This window comes from Sinocyclocheilus grahami, unplaced genomic scaffold (assembly GCF_001515645.1).
Source record: "Sinocyclocheilus grahami isolate Dianchi unplaced genomic scaffold, SAMN03320097.WGS_v1.1 scaffold355.1, whole genome shotgun sequence".
NCBI lineage: Eukaryota > Metazoa > Chordata > Actinopteri > Cypriniformes > Cyprinidae > Sinocyclocheilus > Sinocyclocheilus grahami.
This window is the reverse complement of record NW_015505534.1, coordinates 758,766-772,085: the sequence shown is the minus strand read 5'-3', so window position 1 is coordinate 772,085 and position 13,320 is coordinate 758,766. Positions and strand designations below refer to the sequence as shown.

General features: G+C 36.7%; 1 protein-coding gene across 1 annotated transcript in view; it reads right to left on the bottom strand.

Annotated features, from left to right (window-relative positions):
* Window positions 1-13,320, bottom strand: part of LOC107548797 (arrestin domain-containing protein 1-like) — a 41,544-nt gene that overhangs the window by 11,315 nt on the left and 16,909 nt on the right. Inside the window, exon 2 of the mRNA XM_016229614.1 lies at window positions 5,972-6,082. Coding sequence (XP_016085100.1) covers window positions 5,972-6,082 — 111 coding nt within the window. The remainder of the gene's footprint in view (window positions 1-5,971; window positions 6,083-13,320) is intronic.

Here is a 13,320-nt window from a genome sequence, read left to right as displayed (position 1 = left end):
ATTCGTCCGGTTTTTGTACTTAAATCGCTATTGTGAGTAGGATTATTTCTTCCGCATCTCATCCAACGCTTCTTTTGCTAGTTCCAAAACGTCATTTTAAAGCTGGCCATGGAGGCTTGAGCCGTTGATAGCATTCTAATGCAATTAACTTATTAATGAAGTTATTAGAGAGCGAGCGAGAGAGACAGAGACACACACAGAGAGAGAGAGAGAGAGCTTGTGTGAGTTAGGCTACCTCTGTGTGTCCCTCAACAGTGTTCTGCAGCAGCGTCTCTAAACAGCGCTGTTATTACCTCGCTAGTGAGAAATGTCATGTGTAGCCTTTAAGTTGCTACGCTAACTACACACCTCAGAACGTTCGTCAGCCAATCAGATTCAAGCATTCAACGGCCCCGTAGTATATATATATATATATATATATATATATATAAAAAAAAATTATATATATATATATATATATATATATATATATATATATATATATATAAAAAAAAAAAAAAAAAAATAAATAAAAAAAAAGGATCGCAGACGATTTTTTTGCGCGATTATGAAATCGAAGAAATCATTCGCAATAATGACAGCTGTTGGCATAGCTTCTCAGTGAACTACGGCTCTGTGAAGTAAAAGCCACTCCATCTGAAAACACATTTAATAACATATTTTTACTCCAAACTCACTTCATAACGTCAGTCGAGTGTTTGAAATAAATCCTTCTGTGAGATGATGTGGCTTCTTACACAGAATTAAGGCACGCAACATATTTCATAGTATTTAAGCAGTGATAAAGGCATTGCATTATAAATACTTTATTTTAATGAAAATTATAATAATAAGAACTCCGATAAACGTATATATATATATGTATAAAATAATCAATATATATACACACACACAAATATATATATTAATAAAAAAAATAATGATTGAATTAATAAATAAAACAATAATGTGTGTGTGTGTGTGTGTAAGTATTACAAAAGTATACATAATAAATTAAAATTAAAACATACATTTTACAATACTTCATACAATTATATACAAATGTTTAATAAATGGTTTTGTGACATTTCTAAATATGTACATTAAAAATTGATTATATGCATTAATGATTGATAATGATATACATACATATACACACAAAATAAAAAAAATTAAAAAAGTATATATATATATATACACACAATATTTCTTACAATTATATTGTATAAATATTTGCCAATTATGATATGGTTTTGTGGCATTTTTTACTATTAATTGTATATGTACATTAGCTAATGAATGCATTATATCATGTATTAATGACTGATAATGCTATTATTTATTATTAAGTCTAACCGAAAGTGCATATATTTAATATACTATAATATTAACACATAAGCACAGCAGACATCCTAAAGTACTTCACTATCATGAGAAAAGAGAGTGTATTCTGGGAGTGGAAGTCTGGTAAGTCAGAGTGACTCAAACAGCACAGCCTATCTGGGTAGATAAGCACCCTGACAGCTGTAACAATGCCCTCTCCTGTGCTTTCTAACTGGGGATTTCCACAACCTCAGAGGTTATTCAAAGATCTGGAAGTGTATATATATCTTGAATAAATCACTGTAAATGTGTGCCCCTCCTGTGACACTTTAAAAAAAAATTGTAATTTGGCGTGTGAATTTGCATGAGCTACACCTTGTGCTGCCTGTGCTTGTTTATCAAAACTTCAACATTTGGCAGTAAAATCACATTGTAAGGGTGTTGTTTGATTAAAAATTTTTACTTGAGTTAATGTGTGAGAAAACGAGTTCACCAGTCATTCTTTACTGTATAAATGTGTTCTTGTTTACAAGTCACAGTCCTTAAGACAGGAAAAGGCCTCTTAGAGAAAATTATGGGAAATTCACTCACACAAGCAGGCATGTCGACTGTCCGTTTGAGCGATACTTAGTGTTTGTAAGGAAGGAAGTCCTCAAAAAAAAGAGGCATTATTTCAGGAAATGGGGTTGATTAAGGCAACACTAGCCTAGCTAGCAGCTTATATACATAATTTACTGTACTACACACACTTCCAATGGCAAAAACTACATTTAGCTTTATGATTTGGCAGACACAAAACTCAAGTAAACAGTCTCTATTGCGTTGCTGGGTTTATTTTTGATAGTTATCAGTTGATTGTTGTGCATGTAAACCAGGTACTGCTTTGATGCTATAAACACAATGCAGTCTAATTCTGAGAAGAGAAACCTGTTCTAAATGAATTTATGGGTAGTGGCACATACATCAAGTTTTCCATTAGCCATGAATGTTTGTGACAAGTGGAACATGTGTTTGACCACTTTTCTTGCTCAGTATGTGCCTTCAAATAGTTAATAGAAATCCAAAGATACAGATCTCCATGTCGTCAGCAGCAAGAGGTCAAACGGGGAAATGTTTTATCGCTAGAGCACTTTCATAAAGTTCTGTCAAAGGGGAGATGATTGCAAATGCTCTAATGGCGGATTTAAAGGTATAACACACCCAAAAAATGGAAAAATGGAAAAGTCAGTGAGGTCCAGAACCGCACCTTGGCAATGCGTCAGTTTTCTTAGGTCTTTTCTTATGTTGGAATGCTATGAAACACATCCAAGTATATCATTTACAACAGTACAACACCCCATTTTCAATACCCAGAGGACTAAAAGCATCTTAATTCACCACCAACGCCCTGTCTATCAGTGTTGCTGAGCAATGAAGACTGGAACATGAACTCATAATGGGCAGACAGCATTAGTTCCTGGCAGCCAGCATAAGAGACATTCAGCGTTTTTGTTGGCCTGCGGGGTCAGATGAGCACAGTTACCCAGCACATCTGTCCCTGCTGCTGCTTCAGACGGCCAGGCTGAAAAGGTCTCCTGGAAAGGTGTCATAGGACAGGCCTGGGCATGTGAACTAACAATCACTCTGACAGTAAAAGACCTGCCGGGACACATATGCCAAGAGCTCACACTTCACTTCATGGCAAAACATAATGACTCTGTGTGACCTGAACACAGAGTTGAGAGACAGAGAGAGAGAGAGAGAGAGTACAGAAAGGTGGTGAAAGGAAATTCTTGCATTTTTGATCAAATTTGTACAATCTGAAAACACTGAATACTCTTTTCTAATTAGGCATCATACAATAAAACTTATGTAAATCTTAATTTTGGTTGTTCTAGCCAGCTGCTACTGTAAAGAGAGACAGAATCGGTTGGTTTAAATTGAGTGCCACAGTCAGGTTCTGGAAGTAAAAATCCCATTCATTTTCTGCATTGGGGAATTGATTTTTAATGATAACTTATAAACCGTTAAAGACAGACCTTCTGTGAGCTACGAGGTAGTTAATCACAGTTATATATTTTTGTTAAAGTCATCAGCCCACATAATTTCAACTTATTCTTGAAATAATCATGTTTAACAGTGGAATTTCTGATTGAAACTACATTACCCATGATTCTACAAATAAATCTCCAACAATCAGAATCATGACAAGCAAATCGCACCAAAAGAACCCGTCTACTCCCATGAAGCACAGCGAACAAAATATATAATCAACATCTTTAAATCAACAGTTTTATATTTCTTCATCATTTTTAAATTTGGCATTTGCAATGCTTCATGGGATTGTAGTTCTTTTCCTCATTAAAGTCATTAAGAATGGAGTCTAGTACCTTTGTCTTTTTGTCCAATTTTCAAATATTTTTTGGCTTCATACCAGGGTTCATATTGTTGTGATTTCACCTTGTAACTGGTTGGTTTGGTTCATGGCTTCTAACTCTTAAAGGGGTCATATGATGCGATTTCAAGTTTTCCTTTCTCTTTGGAGTGTTACAAGCTGATTGTGCATAGATAAGATCCCTGAAGTTGCAAAGACTAAAGTCTCAAAACCAAAGAGATATTCTTTATCAAAGTTAAGACTCTGCCACGCCCCCCTAAAACGGCTCGTTCTAACACCCCGCCACACATCTACCTCACCAGGTGGTAATATTAGCCTAATGCCGCCCAAATGTGCACGCAAAGAAAGAAGGCGTGGTTTCAGTAACCGCAGTTAGTGTTGAAGCAGCCATGTCAGGGCGACGCTGTTTGTTTCTAGGCGAAAGCAAAAGCACTTTATTTGGCTTTCCGAAAGTAGATGCATTTAGGAATCTTTAAGATTACTTACAACAGAACAGCAATGCATTTTATGGACGACCGTTTCGTGAACCTAGGAGAGGAGGTAATTCTGACTTTGCTATGACAATCTGGCGCTTCTGAATCAGCTACTGTTTTGTTATTAGTTTAAGTATTTGCTATTGACTGTTCAAATGCGGAGTTTTGCGCATCGTGTGTGTGTGTGTGCGCGAGCAAGCGAGAGAGAGAGAGAGCGCGAGAGAGTGAGAGAGAGAGAGAGAGATAGAGAGAGAGCGAGGGGGGGTCACATCACAGTGGAGTCTGCTGTCTTAACCATGGCTTGTGTACTGCACACATACCAGCTTCATCACTGCGTCTGTCACGCGACTCTGTTCCCCTTTCGGGCTCTAACTTTCCATTTATTTTGTAAGATGAAGCTCGCGATTATGGTAAGGGGCGTTACATTTCCGACGAGTGCTTGCGGTGTTCGGCCAATCAAAATGCACTGCGTCAGCCGGCCAATTAGAGCAGACTGCGCTTGTCGGAAGGAGGGATTTTGTAGAAAATAAAGCGTTTGAGAGAGGCGGGGCATAGAGGACCTACAATAATGTACAGTATTTGAAAAAGAATGTGTTTTTTGAACATTAAAGCATTAAAACATATTCTGTTACACCAAATACACAAAATAATTATCTTTAAAAAAGCATCATATGAAAATACTTCCGTAATTACGGCCATTGAAAAAGTGGGCGGGAGCTTTTGCCTTTTGTGGTGTTCCACTGTGAAATCTTAATGGTCCAGAACATCAAGTAACTTATCATTGCCTGTGACAGTGCAGTGTGGACAGAAAACTTGGTAACTTGTCACATTACACCTAGTTAAGACAGTGTAACAAAATAGCTAAAGAGTAGCTGGAAAGTCACATAATTTCAGGAGGAAATAATGAAAACATCAACTATTATTTTAAGCAAAAATATCATCTTTTTTAATAAAAAAGACTGTTTCTACACAGCCACTTCATCTGTATAAACAAACAGATAGTCCCGCCCCAAATTTACTGTACATGATTGTCAGAGAGCCGCCTCAAAATGTTCTCATAAGCTAATGCACAGATATTTCTTTTTTCTAGTTGAGCATTGACTCCACTGATATCTCTCAGGTAGTCCAGACCAAAAATAGTTAAAAATAAAATTAGATTGGAGGCTTCACTTGGCAATGGGAAATGTATCCTTTTAAGTATACAGACATTTCCTACCATACACTCTAAAAAATTAAAAAGGGACAAACCCAGCTATTGGGTTGTTTTGACCCAGCGGTTGGGGTCAAAACAACCCAATAGCTGGGTTTGTACCTTTTTAACCCAGCGCTGGGTTATATTTAACCCAGCATTTTTTAGAGTGTACACAGCCTGCAGCTACACAGACAACTGATTCGCTAGAAGGATCATTGTTTGGACACTACAACCATCAGTTTGATCAGAAATAACAGCTCTTTAAACATTATTTATATGCCAACAGATCATTATCGTGGACTGCTTCAAGAAGACTAATGAAAGATTTCCTGTTCAAAGGGATAACTCAAATTTAACCTACTTAACGGGTTATGTGATTCCTGACACATTCAGACAGACAGGAAGAAACCAGAAAGACACATTCTCAGAACAGGAAACTCTTCGACACAAACAGATGATCAAGTAATATGAATTTGAGAAGTAAACCAAGTCCTTCAAAGTGAGCAAGTTTTTTTTATTGTAAAGTGGAGCCATTAAAAGCCATTTAAAGGACTAATAATATTAAGAATGACTGTATTTCTGAACTAAAGGAAAACAGAAACTGAATGATATGGAAGTTGGTCTCATTACCTTTATCGGCCACAGACAGCGTGCTGCTCAAGTACTTCTCCTCAAGCATCCACGATGCATCATTCAGCTTGGACGAAATGCCACACGACCCCACACAGTTGACTTTAATAGCTGTAAAAGGTCAAAAAGACACAAGTCATCATTTTTTGGTTCAAAGTTTTAACTTTTCTGAATGACGTGTCAACAGCAAATTTAAAAAGCAAAACATTTAAGATTTATAGTAATATAATATATTTGTTTAGTAATATAATTTAAAAAAAATCAATGTTTTGATGAACATACATAATATTTTAGTACTGAATGTATTATGTAGTATGCATTTCATTTATATATTTATTTGAAATTACCCGTTTAAATATTCGATATATTGTCCTGTTTAGTATTCTATACATTTCCTGTCAAAAATATAAAACAAATTAATATAAAATTAAATAAAAATATAAAAAAATGACTGCTGTTAAGGAAGCATTATTTATGAAAGAAAAAACTAAAATCTATTCATATCTGACACACCTTGTCATTCCGTTCAAACACTGATAAGGTTGTTTGCCAAACATGTTGGCCACACCTTCATAAATTAGACTTCTTTTGAACACTCTACCATTCCAGAAATGACACAATGACAGGTCTGATAAGTAATCACTTTGGATTTTCCGCAGTAAACAGATCTGATGTCATTTTCTTGATGGCTAGAGCAACACACTAAATGCTGAGTAGGAATGTTAAATGTTTTCCTTTCATCGAAAAACCTGTCTGATTTCTACTGATCCACACAACAGACATTCCGTACGAATTAAATTCACCCAGACAGAAAAGCCCCTTTGTCTGGTGCATCGAGAAGAAACAGCCATCCTTATTTGCATTATAATTGCGTGATGCTAAGCTCTCCACACAGGCTTTATCAGGGTGTACCCAGAAACATAGAGACACCTGAACGTATAAAAACCAACCAGACAGACCAATGTCAGACCCTTCAAAGACTAAAATTTAGGTTGAAATCAGACCTCTTCAGCCTAGAGGTCAGGGTCACAAGATACAGACAAAGATATTTGTATGTGTATGGCTGTAGCATTGGTGCTTTTGCCAAAATGTGTGACTAATAGGCTGTAGAGATGAACGTTTACACATTTTGTGACTTTGAGCAGTCAAAATTAACACTTAGACAAACATATTTACCTTACATGACCCTGTCAGGCAGTTCACAAATATACAGTGTGCGCAAATCTGAATTTGAGTGAAAAGAGACAAACGGACTCGGCCATGTGACCGCAAGTTGATCTGATTATGTAATGGGCCAGTGTGGTGGGCAAAGCCCAAGAAATCTCAATTGGATTGACTCAAAACAGCAGGGTAAAGTAAACACCATTACAACTTCACCCTCAAATATACAGTAATTCAGAAAGCAACCATCTCAAAACATTTAAACAACATGGTTTTCTGCATGCATGCAGTCTTGGTACATAAAAATTTTTGTATTCACATTCAAAAAGCAATAGAGCAGCACTGTCGAAAAAGAGACTGTAAGAGATGGAAAAGATCAAAAAGAACAGATGTTAGTGGCACTTCTTAGTAGGGTTAGCTCAATACCACATTTCAGCTTTGGTATGTAACAGCTCTGGATTTTTGTATTGATACATTGATAAAAACAGACAGAGTTACAAATATGTCAGATTTGCATATCATCTAACAAAAATACTAAACCTATAATTGAAATATACATAAAAATATCTCATCATTTCCATCAAAAAAGTTTTGCAAGTAAATGGAAAGTTTATCAGGGGAATCCAAAAGTCTTGCTAATTAACGCAAACTCTTGCATAAGTCTTGCAAGAGAACGTTTCAAACTTTTCTCTGAGGAGCGCAAATGTTTCGCGAGCCAAAGCAAATGTTTTGGGAACAAAAGCAAACATTTCCAGAGCGAATATGCAAACGTTTCTTGGGGGAATGTAAAAGATTTGAAAGAGCATGCAATGTTTCTTGGGGGAACTAAACTGTTTTTGTGAACGAATGCTAAAACACTGAAATATAATTTTTCCTCCTATCTCATTTTGTCCCTATCACCAATTACCATAGGGACTCCATAAGATACATAACAAATTTGCGATGCATTTCTTATTGAAACAGGAATTTGTGGAGGAACACATTATAGGGCTCGTCCCTTTTTTGTAAATAGTCAATATTGTTTAGTTTACATCACAACTGTGACCAATTTGCTACTGTATATATTCGATGAGAAATGATACTAGTAGGAGGGACATTCAACATTAGATTGGACATATATTTGCATAAGCACTTGAATGAGTACAAAATAAGTCATTAATTTCATCACTAAAGTCAAGGACTATTCATTTTAAATGCATATATAGTTTTAATCAATGCTAGTTTTATCAATGTTTATAAGTAGATTAGCATACAATTTACAACAAATCTAATGGACATGGACTAAAAACTACAGAAATCCCATTTTGATTTCATGGGATCAAACACAAGCATGCAGCACATAATCAATGACTCGGCAAAAATTAGCAAAACAAATGTATTGTACGGTTTAAAATTTGCAGTAATGGAATACTCTGTCCTGGCGCAAGCTTACTTTTCAGTATGCAAGTCAAAGAGCTCCGCGCCACTCCAGACAGACAGATAAACTGCTCAGGATAAGTGTGGCCACAGCAGACCCATCATGAATGAAACTGGGCATCATTTTCGCAGAGAAAAAACGTCAGTTTTCATTTTCAGACAGGCAAAAGGGGGGTTCGAATCAGGGCAGGCATAACACACGGCTGGGGAATGTTAAAGCCTGTTTGTGTGTGGCCAGCACACAGTCTAAATCAGCACCAGTTCACCACAGACACAAAACATTGGTGGCAGATGGCAGCATATCACTGGACAAGGGAGGTGCCCTTCCTGGCACATTGGCATAAGAGCCCTTCCATCTCTAGCACAAATAAAACAACTAAATCCAAAGGAGAGACAGTCCTCAGAGTATCAGGCGATTCATGAACGAATAAATAGGCATTAATGCACCAGTGCCATCTGCTGTGTACCATCTGGGCACTTCTGCTGGCATAAGGAAACATTATGCTGACTATATTCTACCACTACGTACTAAAAAAGCAGTAATGATTAAACCTGCAAGCAGGGTTAAAAGGGCCCTCGCAGCTGGAGCCACCTCCACACGGTGGCCTTAGGAAAACAGTGAACGGTAGACAATAAGCATTTAAAGTGGCAAATATAGGAGGAATATGGCAAAATCATTTATATGTGTCAAACTTCCTGTTGCCTGCAGGTGACACTATGATTATAACTGAATATTGGCCTTTAGATGTGTTCAGGCTAGGACTCTTATCAAACGTGTGGAGCTGGGGGCAGATCAGACATTGTATGGCTTAGTTACAACAGCTTCCTGTTTCATGGCATTAATTAGCACTTAGTAAGAGTTGCTAGCATGTTTCTTGCATGTTTAGCACTCAATTGTTTATTTTAGTGTGTTGCTAATAGTGCATCACAGTGTTAAACATGTCATTTCCTGTTGATAGTAGGTGGTGCTATGAGTATAACTGAATATTGGCATGTAAATGTGTTCAGGCCAGGACTCTTATCAAACATGTTAAGTTTGGGGCAGATTGGACACTGCATGTCTGAGTTACAGCAACTTCCTGTTTCATTGCATTAATAGCATGCTTTAGCACTTAGCTACGTGTTGCTAACATGTTTTAGCATGTCTCTACCATGTTGCTAGTTTATTTAACACTTGCTGACGCTTTTTAATATGTTGCTAGGAGGCCATAACAGTGTTAAACATGTCAATTCCTGCTGCCAGCAGGTGGCGCTATGGCTATAATCAGGGTTTAAATTGACTCCAGGGCTCGACATTAACGCTTCATTAACGCCAGATATGTAACATGATTAAAACATCAGTAACCAAAAATAACTATGTAAACACCAAAACGCAAGTATTATTCTGATTGTATTACATTTAGACTCAAAATTTTAGAGTAAGTGGCGAATAGCGGATATAGCTACTGTATATAATGCATCTATTGACGGAATAAGGTTGCGTTGCTGAGGCGAGGCTCACGCAGCCTCTCCAGGAGAAATCAAAACGCGCAACACTAAGAAACTTATGAATCGGCTAGTGGCTGTGAGATGCACTGTGTTTCCGCCTAAAATGTAAGTGACATAATATTATTGTATTTGCTTATTGAACTGTTTATAGAACTATTAAACAGTCGTAATGGTGAAAACGTTGTGTGATGTTGCCTAACTAAAAACTGCACAAAAATCTTAGAGGAAATTCAAAATGCCTGACTTCCTGTTGCGTTTAGGACTTCATTCCAAGAGACTTTTTTGTAGGTATTGGGACATTACATGCATGTCCATAATTTCGTACATGTACTGTATGTGAAATGTAGTGGGTGGGGCGCTTTGTTGAAATTGAATGTGTCGCTATCAAGCCATTTTGCCATGCCCAATTCTGAAACCCATATCAGGTGTACATTTTTGCCAGTTCTGATACGTGTGCAAAGTTTCTTGAGTTTTTGAGCATGTTTAGGCCCTCAAAAATGTGATTCACTTTGGAGAAGGAGGAGAAGAAGAAAAAGAAGAAGAAGAAACAGAGCAATTCCAAGAGGGTCCTCCTCGCACCATTGGTGCTCGGGCCCTAAGAATGAAAACAGTAAATTGTGTTAAAATTATTTTTCTTTTTGCTTTAGCTACATCCATTTCTATGACATTTCTGTGACCTTTCCAGTCCCACGAATGAATGAATGAATGATTCATTAATGACTCAATCAGACAGATTTGAGAACCAGTTTGTTTCAATGAAAAGAACAAAATAATTCGAATCTGAAAGAATGATTCATTCACAAATCACGCATCACTGTGGCAAGTTTTACCCAAGTTCTTAGCTGACTGAATATTTTAAATAATATTTTTCTTCTTTTAACATGATTTTTGTAGACCTAGAAAATAATATGCATTTTTTATATAATTATTTTCTGATATTCTGACCATGGAAACCTGTAGCTAACATGCTTACAAAGAAAGAATATATAAAGTATAAAATATATGAAACAGATTGCATTGCCAAATCTTTTTGCGGTCTTTTTTAACTAATGGGCATTACAGCTAACTGTAAAACAAAGGGATTGACAACATGAGAAGTGTTACTGTATCAGCCATGACTGAAACACTCAGCTATTACAGGAAATAACACAACCAAAGAGAGGATGTAGAGACAGCTTTACTTCTGTTTGGAAGTGTATAAATAAAAGGTCACGCTGACAGTGAACACGGCCATTAAAATGAAAACAGTGCTTGCACAACATGGTGAGGCCAGCTGGATTCATTGTAGCTTCATACGGACAAGAGAGCAAGATGGAATTGAAGCTTTTGTGAAATGGAAATAAGATTCACAGATTATAGTGAGATAGTAGCATGCGTGTGGTTAATGGTTAATGGTTCAGCAGCTGACATTTCACAAGATCTCAGTTAGCCATGATTTCTCTTTGTCTTATTTTAGCATCAATTTTGCTAAACTAATGTATGTTTTTCAGTCCTCTGAGGAACACAAGTGATAATTCTGAAGAATTTATTACATAAATGGTCACTGGAGCTATCAAGATTCATATAGGATGTAAACGCACCATAAAACGGTAACAAAAGTAGTCCATATGACTTGTGCTGTATATTATAGCTTTGAGTGAGAAACCAACCAAAATTTAAGATGGTATTCACTCAAAAAAAGCGATCCAAACTTGAGAGTTTGTGAATTAATCATTATTTTGAATCAGATCTTTTTTATAAATCAGTTGATCTGAATCAAGAATTGAATATTGACTCAAATTCCAGTTATTTTTCTCAGCCGTATCTATTGTATCATATGGACCGCTTTTATGATATTCTTATGATGTTTTGCATTGTTTTTGAAGCTGAAAAAAGCTTCAGTTCCTGTTCATTGCAACTGCATAGAAAAGAGCAACAAGCAGGACAGAAAATCATACCAGTTTGGAAAAACATTAGGGTAAGTTAGTAAATTAATTTCTCGATGAAATATTCCTTTCAAGCTGTACACTGTGTGCTGGGATCTGACTCAGAGTCTACAGGGGGACACGCTGGAGTTGGTCCAGGCCTCTTGGCAGCTTACACGGTTCAGCACATGTGTCAGAGAAACACCGCAGTGGGCGTCCAGAGCGTCTCTTGTGTTTATCACAACCCTTCCACATGGGAAGACAACATGGGCTGAACCTGCTTCCTAACACACACAGCGTAAGCAACACTGTTGCCAGTCATCAGACGACTGTGAGAAACTGAGCACCCATCTATTATCAATGCATACTATATACAAAGACCTATTCTTGTACTTTTCCGACACTATTTTCAAACACACAAACCTAATTGTTAGGGCTGCACGATATATCGAAATATCGCAATGGCGTGCGATATCATTATCATTTTAATAACAGGCTACTTAAATCAAAACGTTGCAAAAGGTCAAAGTTTTAGTTCGACGCATATAGCAGAGAATTGCTTGACGTTAAAAAGAGTTAAGTTGCAGAAAACAACTCTTTGCCGTCTGACTCACACCTAAAGCACACGCACAAGCCGCATCTCGCACAGCGTATCTTCAGTTCTGCCGCACGCACACCTAAAGCGTGCGCACACACAGAGAGACGCATTTCAGACCGAGTTGATTTGTCTTTCGCATCTCCTCCTTATGTTTAAACAGACACACACACACAGAATTATGTCAATAGTACCCGTCTTGATGATCATTCTCGTAAACGCAGTCGGTTATGTTTTAAATGAATGTAAACAGCTGAGAAAGAAATCGGATGGGTATCATTATACTGGATCCGTGCAGTCAGTTTTAAAGTGACAGCAGCCTATAAATACGTGCTGCTGAATATGTCACCAATGTTAATCAAACAACAAAACCGCTATAACAAAGATTAATCTAATTTTAATTCATACAGTGAACACTATGCAGTGTTATTTTACACTTAATTATTACATTTCTGTATCTGAATACTACTTTTTATTTTATCTGTGCTTGTAAATTGTGTATTTCTTTTTCTTTCTTTTTTTACTGACTGTTCACTTGCCTTTAATCATGTTTGAACTTTCTCAGACTATAGTTTTTGCTGCGGTATATGAAGAAGTACTTAAAGTGTATGGAAAGCAAAGTTACAATGATATAAAATTAGTGTCATTCATTTTTTGTTTGCATGTTCACATTGATGTTAAATTACATTACTTTTTATGTTTTAGCATTACATTACTTTTTATGTAATGCTAAATCACTGCTGGTCACTTTCAGAAGTTGTAGTGATTCTTTATTTTCCAAGAAA